Source organism: Podarcis vaucheri, assembly GCF_965113315.1.
Source record: "Podarcis vaucheri genome assembly, chromosome: Z".
NCBI classification, from domain to species: Eukaryota; Metazoa; Chordata; class Lepidosauria; order Squamata; family Lacertidae; genus Podarcis; species Podarcis vaucheri.
This window is the reverse complement of record NC_138758.1, coordinates 12,633,164-12,648,032: the sequence shown is the minus strand read 5'-3', so window position 1 is coordinate 12,648,032 and position 14,869 is coordinate 12,633,164. Positions and strand designations below refer to the sequence as shown.

Below are 14,869 nucleotides of genomic sequence, written 5' to 3'. Positions count from 1 at the left end.
CTTGCAGTCTCCATCCTAAAGCGACACATGCCAGGAACAGCTTAACCACTTTATCCTGCTGGGTGTATAAACTGTTGCTGACTTTCAAGTTGGAAGAGAGAGTATTAGAAATACATTCATTTATTTTTTTTGGAATACAAAAAAATGTTTTGAAATTCAGAAATGCAGTATAGATGCATAAAAACATAAGAAGAGCCTGTTGGACCAAGCCAATGACCCATCTCGCCCAACATCCTCTTCTCATAGTATCCAACCAGATGTCTACTGGAAGCCTGCAAGCAGGAGATGAGCACAGGAGCACTCTGCCCACCTGCGATTTCCAGCAACTGGTGTTCAGAGGCATATTGCCTGTGACAGAGAAATAGAACATAGACATTGTAGCTAGCAGAAGGACCTACAATTGAAAACAGATGATCCTAAGTGGGATGCAATTATGTGTCTAAGCCTTATAAATAAGCATCACCTTATTTAAGGGACTGTTGTCTAAAAATTCTGTATAGGTGGCACCACAAGTGCAGTTTTCTCATATGACATCAAATATCCTCGAGACTGTTGGGGTGGTTGCAGTAGCAGGGGGACATTTTTCCACTTATGGTAGGAATGCCCTCTGGCATCCGAATTTTAGATTGACATATTTGAAGAAGTATCAATTTTTTTAAAAAAATGTCCCCTCCAAGCCTCCCTGCAACTCACCCTTTCAAACTTGTGGGATGATCAAACCACATTTTCCCAATCTATGGAACTTCTTCTTAACATGGATGCTGGCTGCAAGACAAACCTCTTTGGCCCAGAAATGGAAGACACTACAGAACTTAAAACCCCTTGTCGTAGTATAAGGCTATGTGGACTCTGGCTATTGTAGAGAACTTTTCTATGCTATGTGGACGCTGGCTGTTGTAGAGAACATTTCTATGCTATGTGGACTCTGTCTATTGTAGAGAACATTTCAATTCTGTTTGGTGGGATTTCATTTCTTACGTGTCGAATTCAAATATACAAAACTCTCTTCCCCCACCAAATCACAACTTTTTGCTTTCATTATGTGTTTTGTTGCTTTTATTTTTCTACATTATATGCTCTCTATTTATTAGGAAAATCCTACATTTTTACCTCTCCTATGCTTTATAACCTTGATTATGCTCTTTCATGTTTATACTTTTTATTTTACACTAACCAGGCCCTTTTTGTGAATGGTGAGTGGGAAGAATTTAATTGATCCAGATTCAGTAATCCCACATATACACTTAAGAACATGCATTGCTGTATTTAGCCAACTTCTACAGTCCAGCATCTTTTGTAAGGGTCTCAGCAAACAGCATATGCTTGCAGGCTGGCCCTAACAAGGCTGCGTCTATGGGAGGAGCAAGACCCTTTTGGGGTATTGATGCTGCGAACACCTCCATTGCAGGCTCAGGTTGCATATATGTGAAAATAAACCATGTATCACAAAGACACCACAGTCTGTTGTGCCTCATACCCCAAGGAAACACGAACCCTGGGTAAATGCCTGGAACCCCTGGAATCTCGCACTGCTCGGAGATTGGGGTGGTGTGCAACACATGGGAAGTGGAGAGAAGACTTTCAAAACTCTCTCTCTCTCTCTCTCTGTCTGTCTCTCATGCCATAAGAAGAAACCCTTGGGGAAAACCTGTTATAAAGTATATGTTAAAAATCAGGGCCGGCCCATTCATGAGGCAAAGTGAGGCAACTGCCTTGGGCGGCAGGATTCACAAGGGCAATAGAACTGGCCTTCAGGGAATGCATCCACCACGACCACCACTGTGGTGGCAGGAACAATTCCAGCACACCTCAGCAGGGCTCCTCGCATGCCACATCTACAGCAGCCTGCTGGCTCCCCCCCCCCCATTAAAGAGGAAATGGTAGGGGTTGCTTTGTGAGGTCTCCTGGGGTCTACACCTATCCATGATTTAGAGTGCCCCCCCTTTCCCTCAAGCAACAGCCTTTGATTAACACTTCAACCATCAAAGGTTGATTTGATGCCCCCCACCCAACCCCTGTTCCTGATGTAGAACCTTAATCCCTGCTTATTCCTGGTGTATATCTTCACTTTCCTCTTGCTCCCTGTGGTTCACTTCAGGTGCCAAAATGTCTTGGGCTGGCCCTCTTAAAAATAGACAGACACAGGGCACACCATATCTAGTTATTTAATATATGAAACAAGTTATATCTTACTCTCTCCACAGTAAGCTTTAGATGTACTGCCTGGAATTGGACAAATGAATTGTTAAGCAGCTTGACAACTTGGCAAGATAGAATTATGGATTAACTTTGAATCTTCATAACAACTGTAAAATAACCAAGCACAATGTCGTACTTCTTAGCAGTGAGGTTGAAGCATTCTAAAGGAGATCTGGATTCTCAGTGGCATAATTTGAGATGAAATACAAATTATGAATTAGTTTCAGATTATTAGGGCAGGGAAGCTTCAGTAAAAAGCCAAGAGCCAGTCACTGAGAACAAATGATTATGACATCCCAGTTCTAGCATTGTTCCAAAGCCACACATCAAGGGCTGGGAAATACATTCTGGCCAGGATTCAAATAGGTGCTTTAGAAATGCCTTGAGCTTTGCACATGCTCAATAGAACCTTTTTGAAATGTCCCTTAAATACAAAAGAAATTTGCCAAGATTTCAGTCTTCACTGACTTCCTATTCCCTTCTGGGCTCAATTTAAGAGAGGATAACAAGATCCTGGCTGGATGAGGCCAATAGCCCATCTAGTCCAACATCCTGTGCTCACAGCAGCCAACCAGATGGCTGTATGAAACCTGCAAGGAGGACCAGAATGCAACAACCTCCTCTCCTGTGGTTTCCAGCAACTGGTATTCAGAAGCACACTTCTGACTGTGGGGAGAGAGTTTAGACATTGTGGCCAGTAGCCATTGAGGGCCTTAGTTGCCATGAATTTGGTCATTTTTAAAAAATATATTTAAAAGTCCTCCAAGTTGGTGACCATCACTGCCTCAGGCAAAAAGGTGAATTCCATAGTTAACTGTTGTACATGCTATGTAAAAAAAGTACTTCAATTTTCATAGTGGTTTGTCAATCCCTCTCCGTGGGGAACTCTGGAAATTGTAGCTGTGTGAGGGGAAAAGGGGCCTCCAAATAACTCTCACCCCCCCTAACAACCTAATGTTCCCAGGATTCTTTGGAGGAAGCATGACTCTTTAAAGTGGTATAGTGATGCTTTTAATGTATGGTGCAGACGAGGCCCTAGTCACCCACCTCTAGACTTATTCCAGTTTGTCAGCGTCTTTTGAACTGGACAGAGGGCTCCAGATACAGCCTGAATTGCTTAGGGTTGAGTGTAAGGATTGCTTCTTGTGATCTGGATAGGATCAGAAGCAGAAGCACTGGATTGGGAAGGGCTGCTAAGCTAGCTTCCTGACTCGTGTACCACTCTTGCTTTTATTGGGAGCGAGACGGTAAAGAGTGAGGTGGTTTGAAACATTAATCCTGGGAATATGGAACTAGCTGCACACAGTTCATCAGATTCTAGTGACCATCCTTCAGTTTGCTTGGGCAATTAGGAATGGCATGACTTAAAGGTCAGTATGTTATTTCCTGCAGTCATGCTAAATCTCCTACATTGATAAATAAATAGATAGAGAGAGAGGGAGGGAGAGAGAGACAGAAGGTCTTACCAGATTAGCAAGCATGTAGTGATAACTTCTGGAATGTTTACTAAGGGTTGCAACCTGTATAAGGGATAAAGAAAGGGAAAAAAAGACACATTATTTAGCTGCAGGTAATTCCACATGAATAAAAAGGCAAGCATAAGGTGATGTTGACTTTGAGGCACACGTGCAAGGATTTCTGTGGTGACCCCTGCTATTCACATTGCCTTCCACACAGGGAAGTGTTGCACAAAAATTCACAACAAAGGACTTCTCCCATGCAAATTCCGTTTTTAAAATGAATGGAACCTTGTGCTGGAATGCATCTGATGGTAGATTTTCTGCTTTGTGATCATGTGTGCCTATTCCCCAGGTCATGTTAGCCTTGCACAGATACTGAGAATGGTGAGGATTCCTTGACTGGGTATAGAACACATTGTTCATGTAAGCAACATATTAATCTCTTGTCTAGTCTTGCATAGATCTCTGCTTGGAACTGCTGGCTGCGAAAGAAACATGGAGTCTACAGATTTTTGGGGTGGTGTTGATGGAAGGAACACCTTAATGTGAATCCTGCATGGAATGCATCATAGGAACATACTGAATCAAACCACTGGTCTATCCGCAGCTGCATTATCCACAATGACTAGTAGTGGCTCTCCAATGGTTCAGAAAGAGTTATCTCCTAGCCTTAACTAGAGATGATAGGATTGAACTTGTGACCTTCTGCATGCAGAGCAGATGCTCTATCACTGAACAATGGCCGCTCCCCAACTTTTGTCCAAGTACACTTCTCACTTTCCTTACCAAGATGGAAACTCAACAAGCTCTCTTGGCAATCTATACTTAGGGCACCTTCACAAATGAACATCCATTGCTTGGTGACAGTGGCATCTAAGAGTTGACTTGTATCTACAGAACAGGCAAAAGACCACGGACAAGGCTTCCATATCTCCTTGAGCCATAGTACTCCTGGGAACCTTGGAAGTTCTTGGCACAGAACAACACAATGACTCAAGATATGTGGTTAGGTTTCCATGGAGAAATCTCCCTGAGTTGTTAAGGAATGAGGCATGTGTTGTTAAGTACTTTAAACAAAGGTGTTCATCCTTTCCAGAGATTTTGCCTCTGCAGCACTGTCCCTGTGTCTTATTGGTCAGCACAGAGGGCCAAAGCCAGTGCCACACTCACAGGTTCAAGCATAATGGATGACCAACATCCAGCCTGCAGTCCAAATGTGATACCTGGAGACCACACCAGAAATATGTGTAGGAAACAGGAGAGTCTGCTCCGTAATGTTATCTCTTTCTTTTGAATCTTGCATGTAGTATATATTTATACACATGCATGTGTAATGCAGAATTGACTAAACTTATGTGTTCCATAGAAGAAGAAGAAGAAGAAGAAGAAGAAGAAGAAGAAGAAGAAGAAGAAGAGGAGGAGTTTGGATTTGATATCCCGCCTTTCACTCCCCTTCAGGAGTCTCAAAGCGGCTAACATTCTCCTTTCCCTTCCTCCCCCACAACAAACACTCTGTGAGGTGAGTGGGGCTGAGAGACTTCAAAGAAGTGTGACTGGCCCAAGGTCACCCAGCAGCTGCATGTGGAGGAGCGGGGAAGCGAACCCGGTTTCCCAGATTACGTGACTACCGCTCTTAACCACTACACCACACTGGACATGGGTGGCGTTGTGGGTTAAACCACAGAGCCTAGGGCTTGCTGATCAGAAGGTTGGCGGTTCGAATCCCCACAATGGGGTGAGCTCCCATTGTTTGGTCCCAGCTCCTGCCAACCAAGCAGTTCGAAAACACATCAAAGTGCAAGTAGATAAATAGATACCGCTCCGGCGGGAAGGTAAACGGCGTTTCCGTGCGCTGCTCTGGTTTGCCAGAAGTGGCTTAGTCATGCTGGCCACATGACCCGGAAGCTGTACACCGGCTCCCTTGGCCAATAAAGCGAGATGAGCACCGCAACCCCAGAGTCGGTCACGACTGGACCTAATGGTCAGGGGTCCCTTTACCTTTACCTTATGTGTTCTGTAACTGTGAAGTTAGACAAAATTGTAAACCCGTGCATGCAGAAGGATTCAGGTTCAATGCCTGGCAACTTCAAGTTACAAAGGCTGTTAGTCCTGAGACATTGGGCATCCTTTGCCATTCAGAGCAGTCAGTACTAGCTAGATGGACCAATGATCTGTCCCCAAATAATATACTTTTACATTTTTATACAGACAAGGGATGGGAAACCTGGGGCCCCCCAGATGTTGTCGAACTCTAACAGCCATTAGCCTCAGTCAGAATTGATGGGACCTGAGGTCCAAGAAGATCTGGAAGTTCACAAATTCCTAATCTCTGATATGCGCAGATTTTGGTGGCATGATCTTAAGAGGTGTTCAAATGCATAACAGATGGATGAACAACTTTTCAAAATATATACTGGAAGGCAAAGTTAACCATCAGAATGAAGTAGTGCTCATTTAGATTTCAGAGACAGATAATTCTACTGAAAAAACCCTCAGAACCTTCACTACCTTTCCCTCTGCTTCTACATAGAAAATGCCATGTTATTACATTTAGTTTGTCTTTGTCTTGCCAGGATTAAGTGGGAACAATCTTTTGCAGCTGCTCTTTGAATGTCTGCTACCCACACAGCCAAATCCAGTCATTTCTATGTGCAAACGGCAAACAGTTCATTAATTACCCTCTATTTGGCAAAGCTGTTTTGAAACTAAGGCAGGACTCTGCTCGGTGATGGCATATCTGAGGTTTATTTTTTTTTAAAAAAAATGATGTGCTCAGCTGCACAATAAGAATACCAGGAATATGTTAACAATTGCATGTGCACGTATACACTAGGGTTGCCATATGACCGGGATTTCCTGGACATGACCACACTGCAGCAGTGTCTGGGTGCAAATAAGGGGAAAATGTCCTGGAAAATCCATACGTATGGCAGCCCAATGCTGGCAGGGCTGTTTTGTCAACTTCCCATTAAAAATAGCTTTAAAAGTGGAATATTTTTTTTTTTTTTTGCGTTTTTGCCCCCAAAGCCCAACAACTTTGCAAAAAAAAAAAAAGGTCAACAACTTTCACTGTTTGAAATATGGCAACCTTAACACACACACCCTGCAAGTTTCAAAGTCAGTGAAGCAAAGTGATAAGATAGAACAAAAGATGGTTGGTGTCAAGCAAACCAATAACAACTTGCAGAGATCAGAATCCTTTTTTCTTTTAAAAAAGGGTAGATTGACTTAAAAGGCACTCCAAAAAAAATGAGGAACTAAGGTATAGAGGAGGTATCGTAGAAGAGACCAGGCAATCTGGGTGCCTCACCATACATTAGTGGTAGCACAGGAGCCAACCTCTTTGGGCTGAGATTGCTTCAGCCCCCCAATAAAATATTTCAGCCCCCCCAATTGATGGACACTGACATTCAAATGGTTTGTGTGTGCTGCAACTTGTGATCGATTGTGCAGGGCGGGTTCTCACCTGGGTCCCCACAAAATTTCATTCAAGTTGGCACTCCTGGCACCCTGAAATTGCACCCTGAAAACTTCATCCTTATTCTACTATGTCTGTTCAGTTCATTGCTCTGATATTGCCCTGCCCAGCCCTTCCTTGCTGTGTCCGTGGCACAGGGCACCTGACACTCTGTATAGCTTCTGTGAAATCTAATAGATTTCCTGCAGAGAGTCTGAAAGCATCATGTGGTTCTAAGATCACTGTGCAGTAGCGGCCAAATCCCTGCTTGAGAAAATAGCAGCATTTCCAGAAGAAACTTATCAGGTTTTGTTTTATATATGTGGTGAAATCGAAGCTCGTTAGAGGGAAAATGACTTAATTAGGCCCTAATAGTACTTTTAGAATTCAGCACATCTTCCTAGCCTAGAGCTAACGGCATGTAAGCCTGAGAAAACATTGCAGCAATCTGAATGGAAAGAGAGGCAAGCTTATCAGAACCAATCAGCCACACTGGCATTGGCCCTACAGGAGCAAATGAATTTGATAATGCCTTTCCACAAAGCAGAAATACAGAAGCAGAACATATAAATCTTGTCAACTGTGTATACATTTTTTGAGTCTAGCAACCTAGAGGGAAAACTGACAGAATTGTTACAATGAGAGGAGAATCTTTGTTCAGCTCCTGAGTTTAGCCAGCTTATTTATTTTGATTGTGCAAGACAGGCAGGTAAACAACAACATAAGCCTCTTTCTTTAGCTTGAACCCTTAAGAAATTAAGTACAGTGGTACTTTGGTTTAAGAACAGCTTAGTTTATGAACAACTTGGATTAAGAACGCTGCAAACCCGGAAGTAGGTGTTTTGGTTTGTGAACTTTGCCTTGGAATAAGAACATGTTTCGATTCCTGTTGAGTGTGTTCCATTTGTAAATTGAATCCCCCGCTGCTATGGGAAAGCACGCCTTGGTTTAAGAATGCTTTGGTTTAAGAACAGACTTCCGGAACGGATTAAGTTCATAAACCAAGGTACCACTGTACTTTATAAGAAATCTAGTGGTAAACACAAATGATCTGCTCACTCCCTTGCCCATGGATGATTTTCATAATTTCCAAGTTGTGGGTGTGTTATAGAACTGTACAATGCTGGTGCCAGCAATGGGTTGGTGTGCCCCATGGAGCCCAGTGGAACCCAGATCTTCCTTTCCGGTTTATGGGGGTTTTTTCAGAGGAAAGAAAGAGGTTTTTTATCACCGGGTTATAGAAACTTGGTGGTGTAGAGTCCAATCGCTCTGCAGCCCTTGTGGCTTTTCATCCTCCCTTCCCTTGTTGATGCTCAGTACCAGACACTGAACTGTCATCTCAGAAGCTTTCTAGCCACCATCTTTGATTTCCCTCAACACACTGGGAATTCCTGGGACAAAGATGGGCCTCCGAGATGATGGAAGTGTGTCTGTTGCTGTTAAGTGGTATGGGAAACACCAGGACTGCAGAGAACTGTATCATTTGCACAATCTTCTAGAAGAGAACGGAAGAAAAGCAGATATGATTGAGTAGGCTAGTGAAAGTGGGGCATGGAGGCCCCTCCTGTTCTGAGGGCCCACTCTGGCCTAGTGCCAGCCCTGGAACTGTGTCAACAATAGCTTTATTGAAGGATATAGGATAGAGGCTGTGAATGCATTGCTTTCAGCTCCCCAGATCTATCAATGCCTAATGATCCATGCTTATCTTTTAAAACGAGGGTTAAACCATTTGCTGCAGTGTTTTCTTTTTTCTATTTGCCGCTTCCAAAGGTGACATTTCAGATATTCCTGAGCCCATTATATTTTTCCACCAGATAAAATATCGAAGATGACACACGGCATTGCTAAAGATTTTCGTGGGTTTTGCAGTAAGTGACAACTCATAGAAATATGCCTCTTAAGCAGGGGTGGCAGTGAGAGATCGACCTGCTCCAATGCATTTTTCTCATTCTGCAGAAGCACCGTACAGTGAGGTACTATTCCAATGGACAGGCAGCAGTTTTTACGGGTTACTGAAAATGGTTATAAGATGAACCCAGATAAGCACAGTCTTTTTTCTTTCTTTCTTTGTTTTCACTAGAATCTTCTGTGTTGTCTACCATTTTTTGTTTTAGTTCATTATTTTATTTTAAAAAACGAATAGGCTGCTCTTCCTTTATGACTGCAGTGCTAAAGGTGGCATTTAGCAAACAGCCAAAATGTGCATGTAACATTCACATTGAAATTAAGGCATTTAAAGAAGATTTTTCTGCATGTTAGGCTTTCTAGGCACTCCTGTGTTGTTGTTTTTGAGACAATTAGAGTAGACTTCTCCAATCTGGTTCTTGCCCAATGATTTGGACAGGGCTCCCATCATCCCCAACAATTGGTCATGCTGGTTGGGGTTGATGGGAGCTGTAGTCCACAACTCTAGGGGTGAACCAGGGTAGTGAAGGCTATAACAGAGGATGAGATCAGCTGGGCAAACTTAATATAACCCTGGGGAATTGATCAAGAATGGGTTTCATCTAAGGCAGCACTGTTTCAAAAAATGTTATTTCTGAGATAACAGCATTCTGCCCAGCTGTGGTTTTAGGAAACCTAACTAACAACTTCTCCAGGAGCAGCAAGTAGGGTGTAAAATGAAAGAGAGCTTTCATGTCAGGGCACTTCCCAATGACCCATTTATGGAGCATTCATCCTGATTTGTTTCTGCAGGAGATTAGATGTTGCCAGCTATTTCGTAAACATTCTTTCTGATTTGTTTGTGGACATGTTAGATGACACTGAGTGTTATCCCACATTTTTCAGCGCATTTCTCCCATTCTTTAGCTTAAAAATCCCAACCTTTTGAAGGAAGCAGGCTTGTTGTATAAAACTTCCCAATCAACTAAAATTATGCTGATATGTGATTGCATCTTACTTGGAAAGGGGGACAGTTCAGAAAACCTTGGATAGTTCCTGGGGAACTTTACCTATTACTCTTCCTCAGCACCAGGAAAAATCCCTGTCTACTTAATTTTAATTTTTACATGCCCATCTGCTGTTAAGGGGGCAGAGTTAATTTATGTAGTTGGCATCTTTCACTGGGAGTCCTTGAGCAACTCACTCACTCTCATCCTAATCTACCTCACAAAGTTGATGTGACAATATAAGGAAAGCAGGCTATGTAAGTTACCCAGAGGCACTGGAACAAACTGTGAGTGGAATACAAATACATTTAATAGATAAAGTAAATGGAAGATGGCTCCTTGGAAAAACCTGAACCATAACATGTAGTGGTTGGGGTTTTTACCCACTGGCAGATTTACTTGCAAGGAAGCAGTTGGGTGGTGGTGGTGGCGTCAGCTTTGCCTTTGCTCACATGAAATTCATGTGTCACTTTTTCTACACAGGAGAACCTAGAACTATATGAAGTGTAACACAAGAACCAAGTGGGACAAAGAACCAGGAGGAGATTTTCACCCCTTTGTTCTGGACACATTCATTGGAAGGAAGAGCTGTTGCAGAATAGATAGCTGCTTTCTACTGAGTCAGATTATTGGTTCAGCTAGCTTAGTACTGTCTACACTGACTGGTAGAGGCTCTTCTGATTTTCAATCAGGGATCTTCTGAAATCATTCTTGGAGAGGCTGGGGGTTGAACTTGGGATCTTTTGCACATGGAGCAAATGCTCCATCTACCAAGCTACTTGGAAAAAAAGCCAATTCTTAGGGCATTATCTTATCATTTGACATTGCCATGTTTTCTTCTGCTTTCTCCTACTCAGTTTAACCAAGTTCCTCTCCCCCCCCAGAGGTTGCCTTGGAAACTAATTAAGGAGTGACTCTGCTTTCAAGTGAAGTTTCCACCCCAATGCTTGAGTTGAGAGACAGATGCAGAAATTAAGGTAATGCCTTAAAAAATAACAACATGTATGATCTTTCATTTTAAGCTGAACAAAGATGTAAATGTTAGGACTGGAGCACAGCATTTGCTTGCATGGCAACACTGAGTTTTTTTAGGCTTACAGCAGGGGTGCCCAGTGTAGCATCTGTGCCAGTGTGCCCACCACTACCTCAGTACATATCCCTTCACAAGCCCACAATGCACAATGCACAGGAAACAGTTTGCTTTTCCTGCTTGGCCATTGTTTGCCCTGGCTCGGTGTCTTTCCTTCCCCCCAAAATGCCAACATTTTATTGGAAGCTAGGATTGGACAACGACCCTCCCTTCCATTCTGAATGGAGGGGAGACAGTAAGAGCTTCTCTCTGTGAGCAAGCACAGTAGTAGCTGATGTAGGAACCCATTTTTAGCTGATGGGGTGGCTGATGAGGGAAGCACATACCCACACAATTTTGGGTATTTTTTTTCTGCTGTTCTTCCATGTTGCAGCATTTTTGTGCCCAGTTTGCTTGCATTGGGTGCTGCAACAATGTTGAACAACAGAAGGTGAGAGGAAGCACTGCACAAGGCAGCTCTGAAATTTTAAAGCCAGGAGTCTGCCATTGCCGTCCAATGTTTCACAGGTGAAAACAGCCATGTGTCTGTGAAGCAGAGAACGGGTTGAAGCTCAGTGCAAGAGTAACATCTTTGCATGCAGACAGTTTCAGTTTTATTCCCCATCATCTCCATGTAGGGCTGCACAAGTCCCATATGTGCAGACTGGGGGTAGCCCTCCAGACTACAACTGATGTAAATGCAAACAGCACTGCATATATTTCACAGGAGCATTCTCATTTGCAGCCCTGTATCTCAGCTGTCCATATCTACCAGGGCCTGCATCTATTTTTTCTGGCACCTGCCTGTACCTGTTAAATCACAGTTTCTATATTTTCTTTTGGAGGAGATGCGGGACGTGACTGGGAAGGGCCATAGCTCAGTAAGCTTTGTAAGCAGAAGATGCCAGGTTCAGTTCCTGAAAACTCCAGGCAGAACCAAGAGAGGTTCCAGGCTGAAATCCTGGAGAGCTTCTCCCACTCAATGTGGACAGTACTGAGGGTGAAGGACCAAGTATCTGACTCAGTATAAGACAGGAATGTGCTCCTTCATTCTATCCACATTCACATACTAACTGTTGTTACTCAGGGCCTCATGACATATTGTTATACTCCATCTACTACATTTATTAGAAAATGTCCTTTACTGTCCCCCCCTTCACTGCACTGTTTTAAAAGTAGCAAGGAGTGTGTCATGTCCTCCTTTAAAGCCTTCAAATCCAAGTGATTGTCGCCACCTCTTTTTGTGGCAGCACATCTCATAAATGAGTTAGGCACTGGGTGAAGTGACTCCCTTTGTTTGTCCTGACTCAGTCACCAATTAGTTTCAATGGGTGAATCCAAGTTCTAGTGCTAACAAGATAGGGAGGAGAAACCTCTCCCTGCCCACTGTTTCCACACCATGCAAAATGAACCACTCCCAGAGAAGACTTCTCCCATTATGCCTCTGCAGGAGTTAGTGGGCAGAAACCAGAGTAATTCAAGTTAGCCATGCTGGACATTGTCTTGCATTGATTTGGGACCTACCTTGGTCTGCATCCAAATAAGGCATTCTGGGCTTGACTTACAGAATGGCTCATTCTAGCTTTTTAAATAAATAAATAAAATCTTCAAGACATAAGAGTGAAATGAACCTCCCATTTTAAATGTCTAAGAAATGGTGCCACAGTGATCAAGAATGTGTGAAAGCACATGCTAAACTCATTCTCCAGAGGAAGCGAAATGCACCAACAGCATATATAATTCATTTCAGTTCTTTTGCTTGCTTTCCTTTCCTTTGGCTGGGTAAATTCTCTTCTAAGCTTAATGGAAAAAGACAATCCAAAATATGCAAATCCAGAGTTATCCCACCCCACAGTGCTGCATTATCAGCCAAACACAGTTGCCAAGAAGAAAGGACCTCTCCTTTCCCCTTGACTATCCCTACTGCAGAGATCTAAGAAGTGTTTAAAATTTCCCTGAGATTGCCTTATTTATTTATTTACCTTGCGTGGTGATAAGGAGTTGAGCTGGAAATAAGGAAGCAAACACTTCCAAAGAAAGAAAATGTAAATCACATAGCAGTAAACCCAGAGGTAGATCAATCCTGACTGGGAAAGCAAGCTATGGCTCTTAGGGCAGATTGCTACCACTAGGCAGAATGAGTTGAGCACCTCAGGTGGAAGATATGCCGGTAATGATGATGATGATGATGATGATGATGATGATAATAATAATAATAATAATAATAATAATAATAATAATTTATTTATACCCTGCCCATCTGGCTGGGTTTCCCCAGCCACTCTGGGCGGTTTCCGATAAAAGATTAAAAATACATTAAAACACCAGTCATTAAAAACTTCCCTAAACAGGGCTGCCTTCATATGTCTTCTGAATGTCAGATAGTTGTTTATTTCCTTGACATCTGAAGGGAGGGTGTTCCACAGGGTGGGCACCACCACTGAGAAGGCCCTCTGCCTGGTTGCCCGTAACCTCACTTCTCTCAGGAAGGGAACCACCAGAAGGCCCTCAGTGCTGGACCTCAGTGTCTGGGCTGAATGATGGGGATGGAGGTGCTCCTTCAGGTATACTGGGTCAAGGCTATTTAGGGCTCGAAAGGTCAGCACCAACACTTTGAATTGTGCTCGGAAACGTACTGGCAGCATGCTGCCAGTAGCAGCAGCATCCTGGCTATTAAGGACAGAGCCCTTCTGGACAAGGCTAAAATCCCACATAGACCAGCGTCCTATTCTCACTGTGGCCAATCACATGCAACTGGGAAGCTTGCAAGTAGGTCCTGAGTGTGTTTCCCTGCAACTGGTGTTCAGAGACATACTGCTTCTGACAGTGGAGTCCGAGCACAGCCTCAATGGCTAGTAACCACTGACAGTCTTGTCCATCATGAATTTGTCTAATGACCCTTTAAAACCATCCACGTTGGTGGCCATTGCTACTTCTTGTGGGAGGGAATTTAATACAGTCATACTTCATATTACCAGTATGTCCGCTTCATGTTATGTTCTTTCAGGATACGTCCTGCGGTGACCTGCGGTACCAGAAAGGGTTTTCTAATGCTTTTTAAAAAAATCATCCCAAGTTGGTTGCCATCACTGTTATGACAATGAGTTCCATAGTTTAACTATACACTGTGTGGATAAGTACAGTGGAACCTTGGTTTCCGAAAGCATTTTTCACAGCTGCCATTCACAGGGTTGACATCTTCATGGAGCCATCCTATATGTCCCCAAGGTCTTTTTCCTGGTCCACAGTAGTAGAAACCTACTGCTTCTGATCCTGCCTTCTAGAGCAACAGAGTGCAAGTCTGTTCCCTCTTCTCAATATAATTTTAGTTTTTCCTGGGTGCATTCAGGCATGTGATTTATTGCATTTGTTTTAGGAATCAAAATGATAGCACTTCTGTCCCAATTTCCAATTTTCTTTTTGTACACTTTACTTGATTAAAGAACTGCACCCCAACTTTTCAGAGGAGTATGAATTTTAAAAGATGGCTGTGTTTCTGTTTTTGTATTTTTTCGGAAAGTGAGAATTAAGTAGGTTAGTCTTTAAATATGAACTAAATCATATTTATCCCCCATCCCTACTATCAAACTTGTGCTGACCACCAAACCCTTTTGGGGTTCTATGTAGCAGGTGTGAGCTAAATTCATAACTGTTAGTTCAGATCCCCAGTAATACCAGGAATCAGTACCATTGTTTGGAAAGGATCCTATTTGAGGTCTTTCAGGTTGAGAAACCCGCAGTTCCACTACATCTGTATGAAAGGATCAGAAGATAAACCTATAGGATCTTCAGT

At 43.0% G+C, this 14,869-nt stretch overlaps 1 protein-coding gene across 3 annotated transcripts in view; it reads right to left on the bottom strand.

Moving 5' to 3' along the window:
- Positions 1 to 14,869, bottom strand: part of GRIA3 (glutamate ionotropic receptor AMPA type subunit 3) — a 209,648-nt gene that overhangs the window by 98,541 nt on the left and 96,238 nt on the right. For 2 of the 3 annotated variants that reach the window (XM_082207234.1, XM_082207235.1), the window contains exon 5: positions 3,666 to 3,719. The exons of the other annotated variant lie outside the window; for it this stretch is intronic. In XM_082207234.1, the coding sequence (XP_082063360.1) occupies positions 3,666 to 3,719 (54 nt within the window). The remainder of the gene's footprint in view (positions 1 to 3,665; positions 3,720 to 14,869) is intronic. 3 annotated transcript variants of the gene reach the window in all.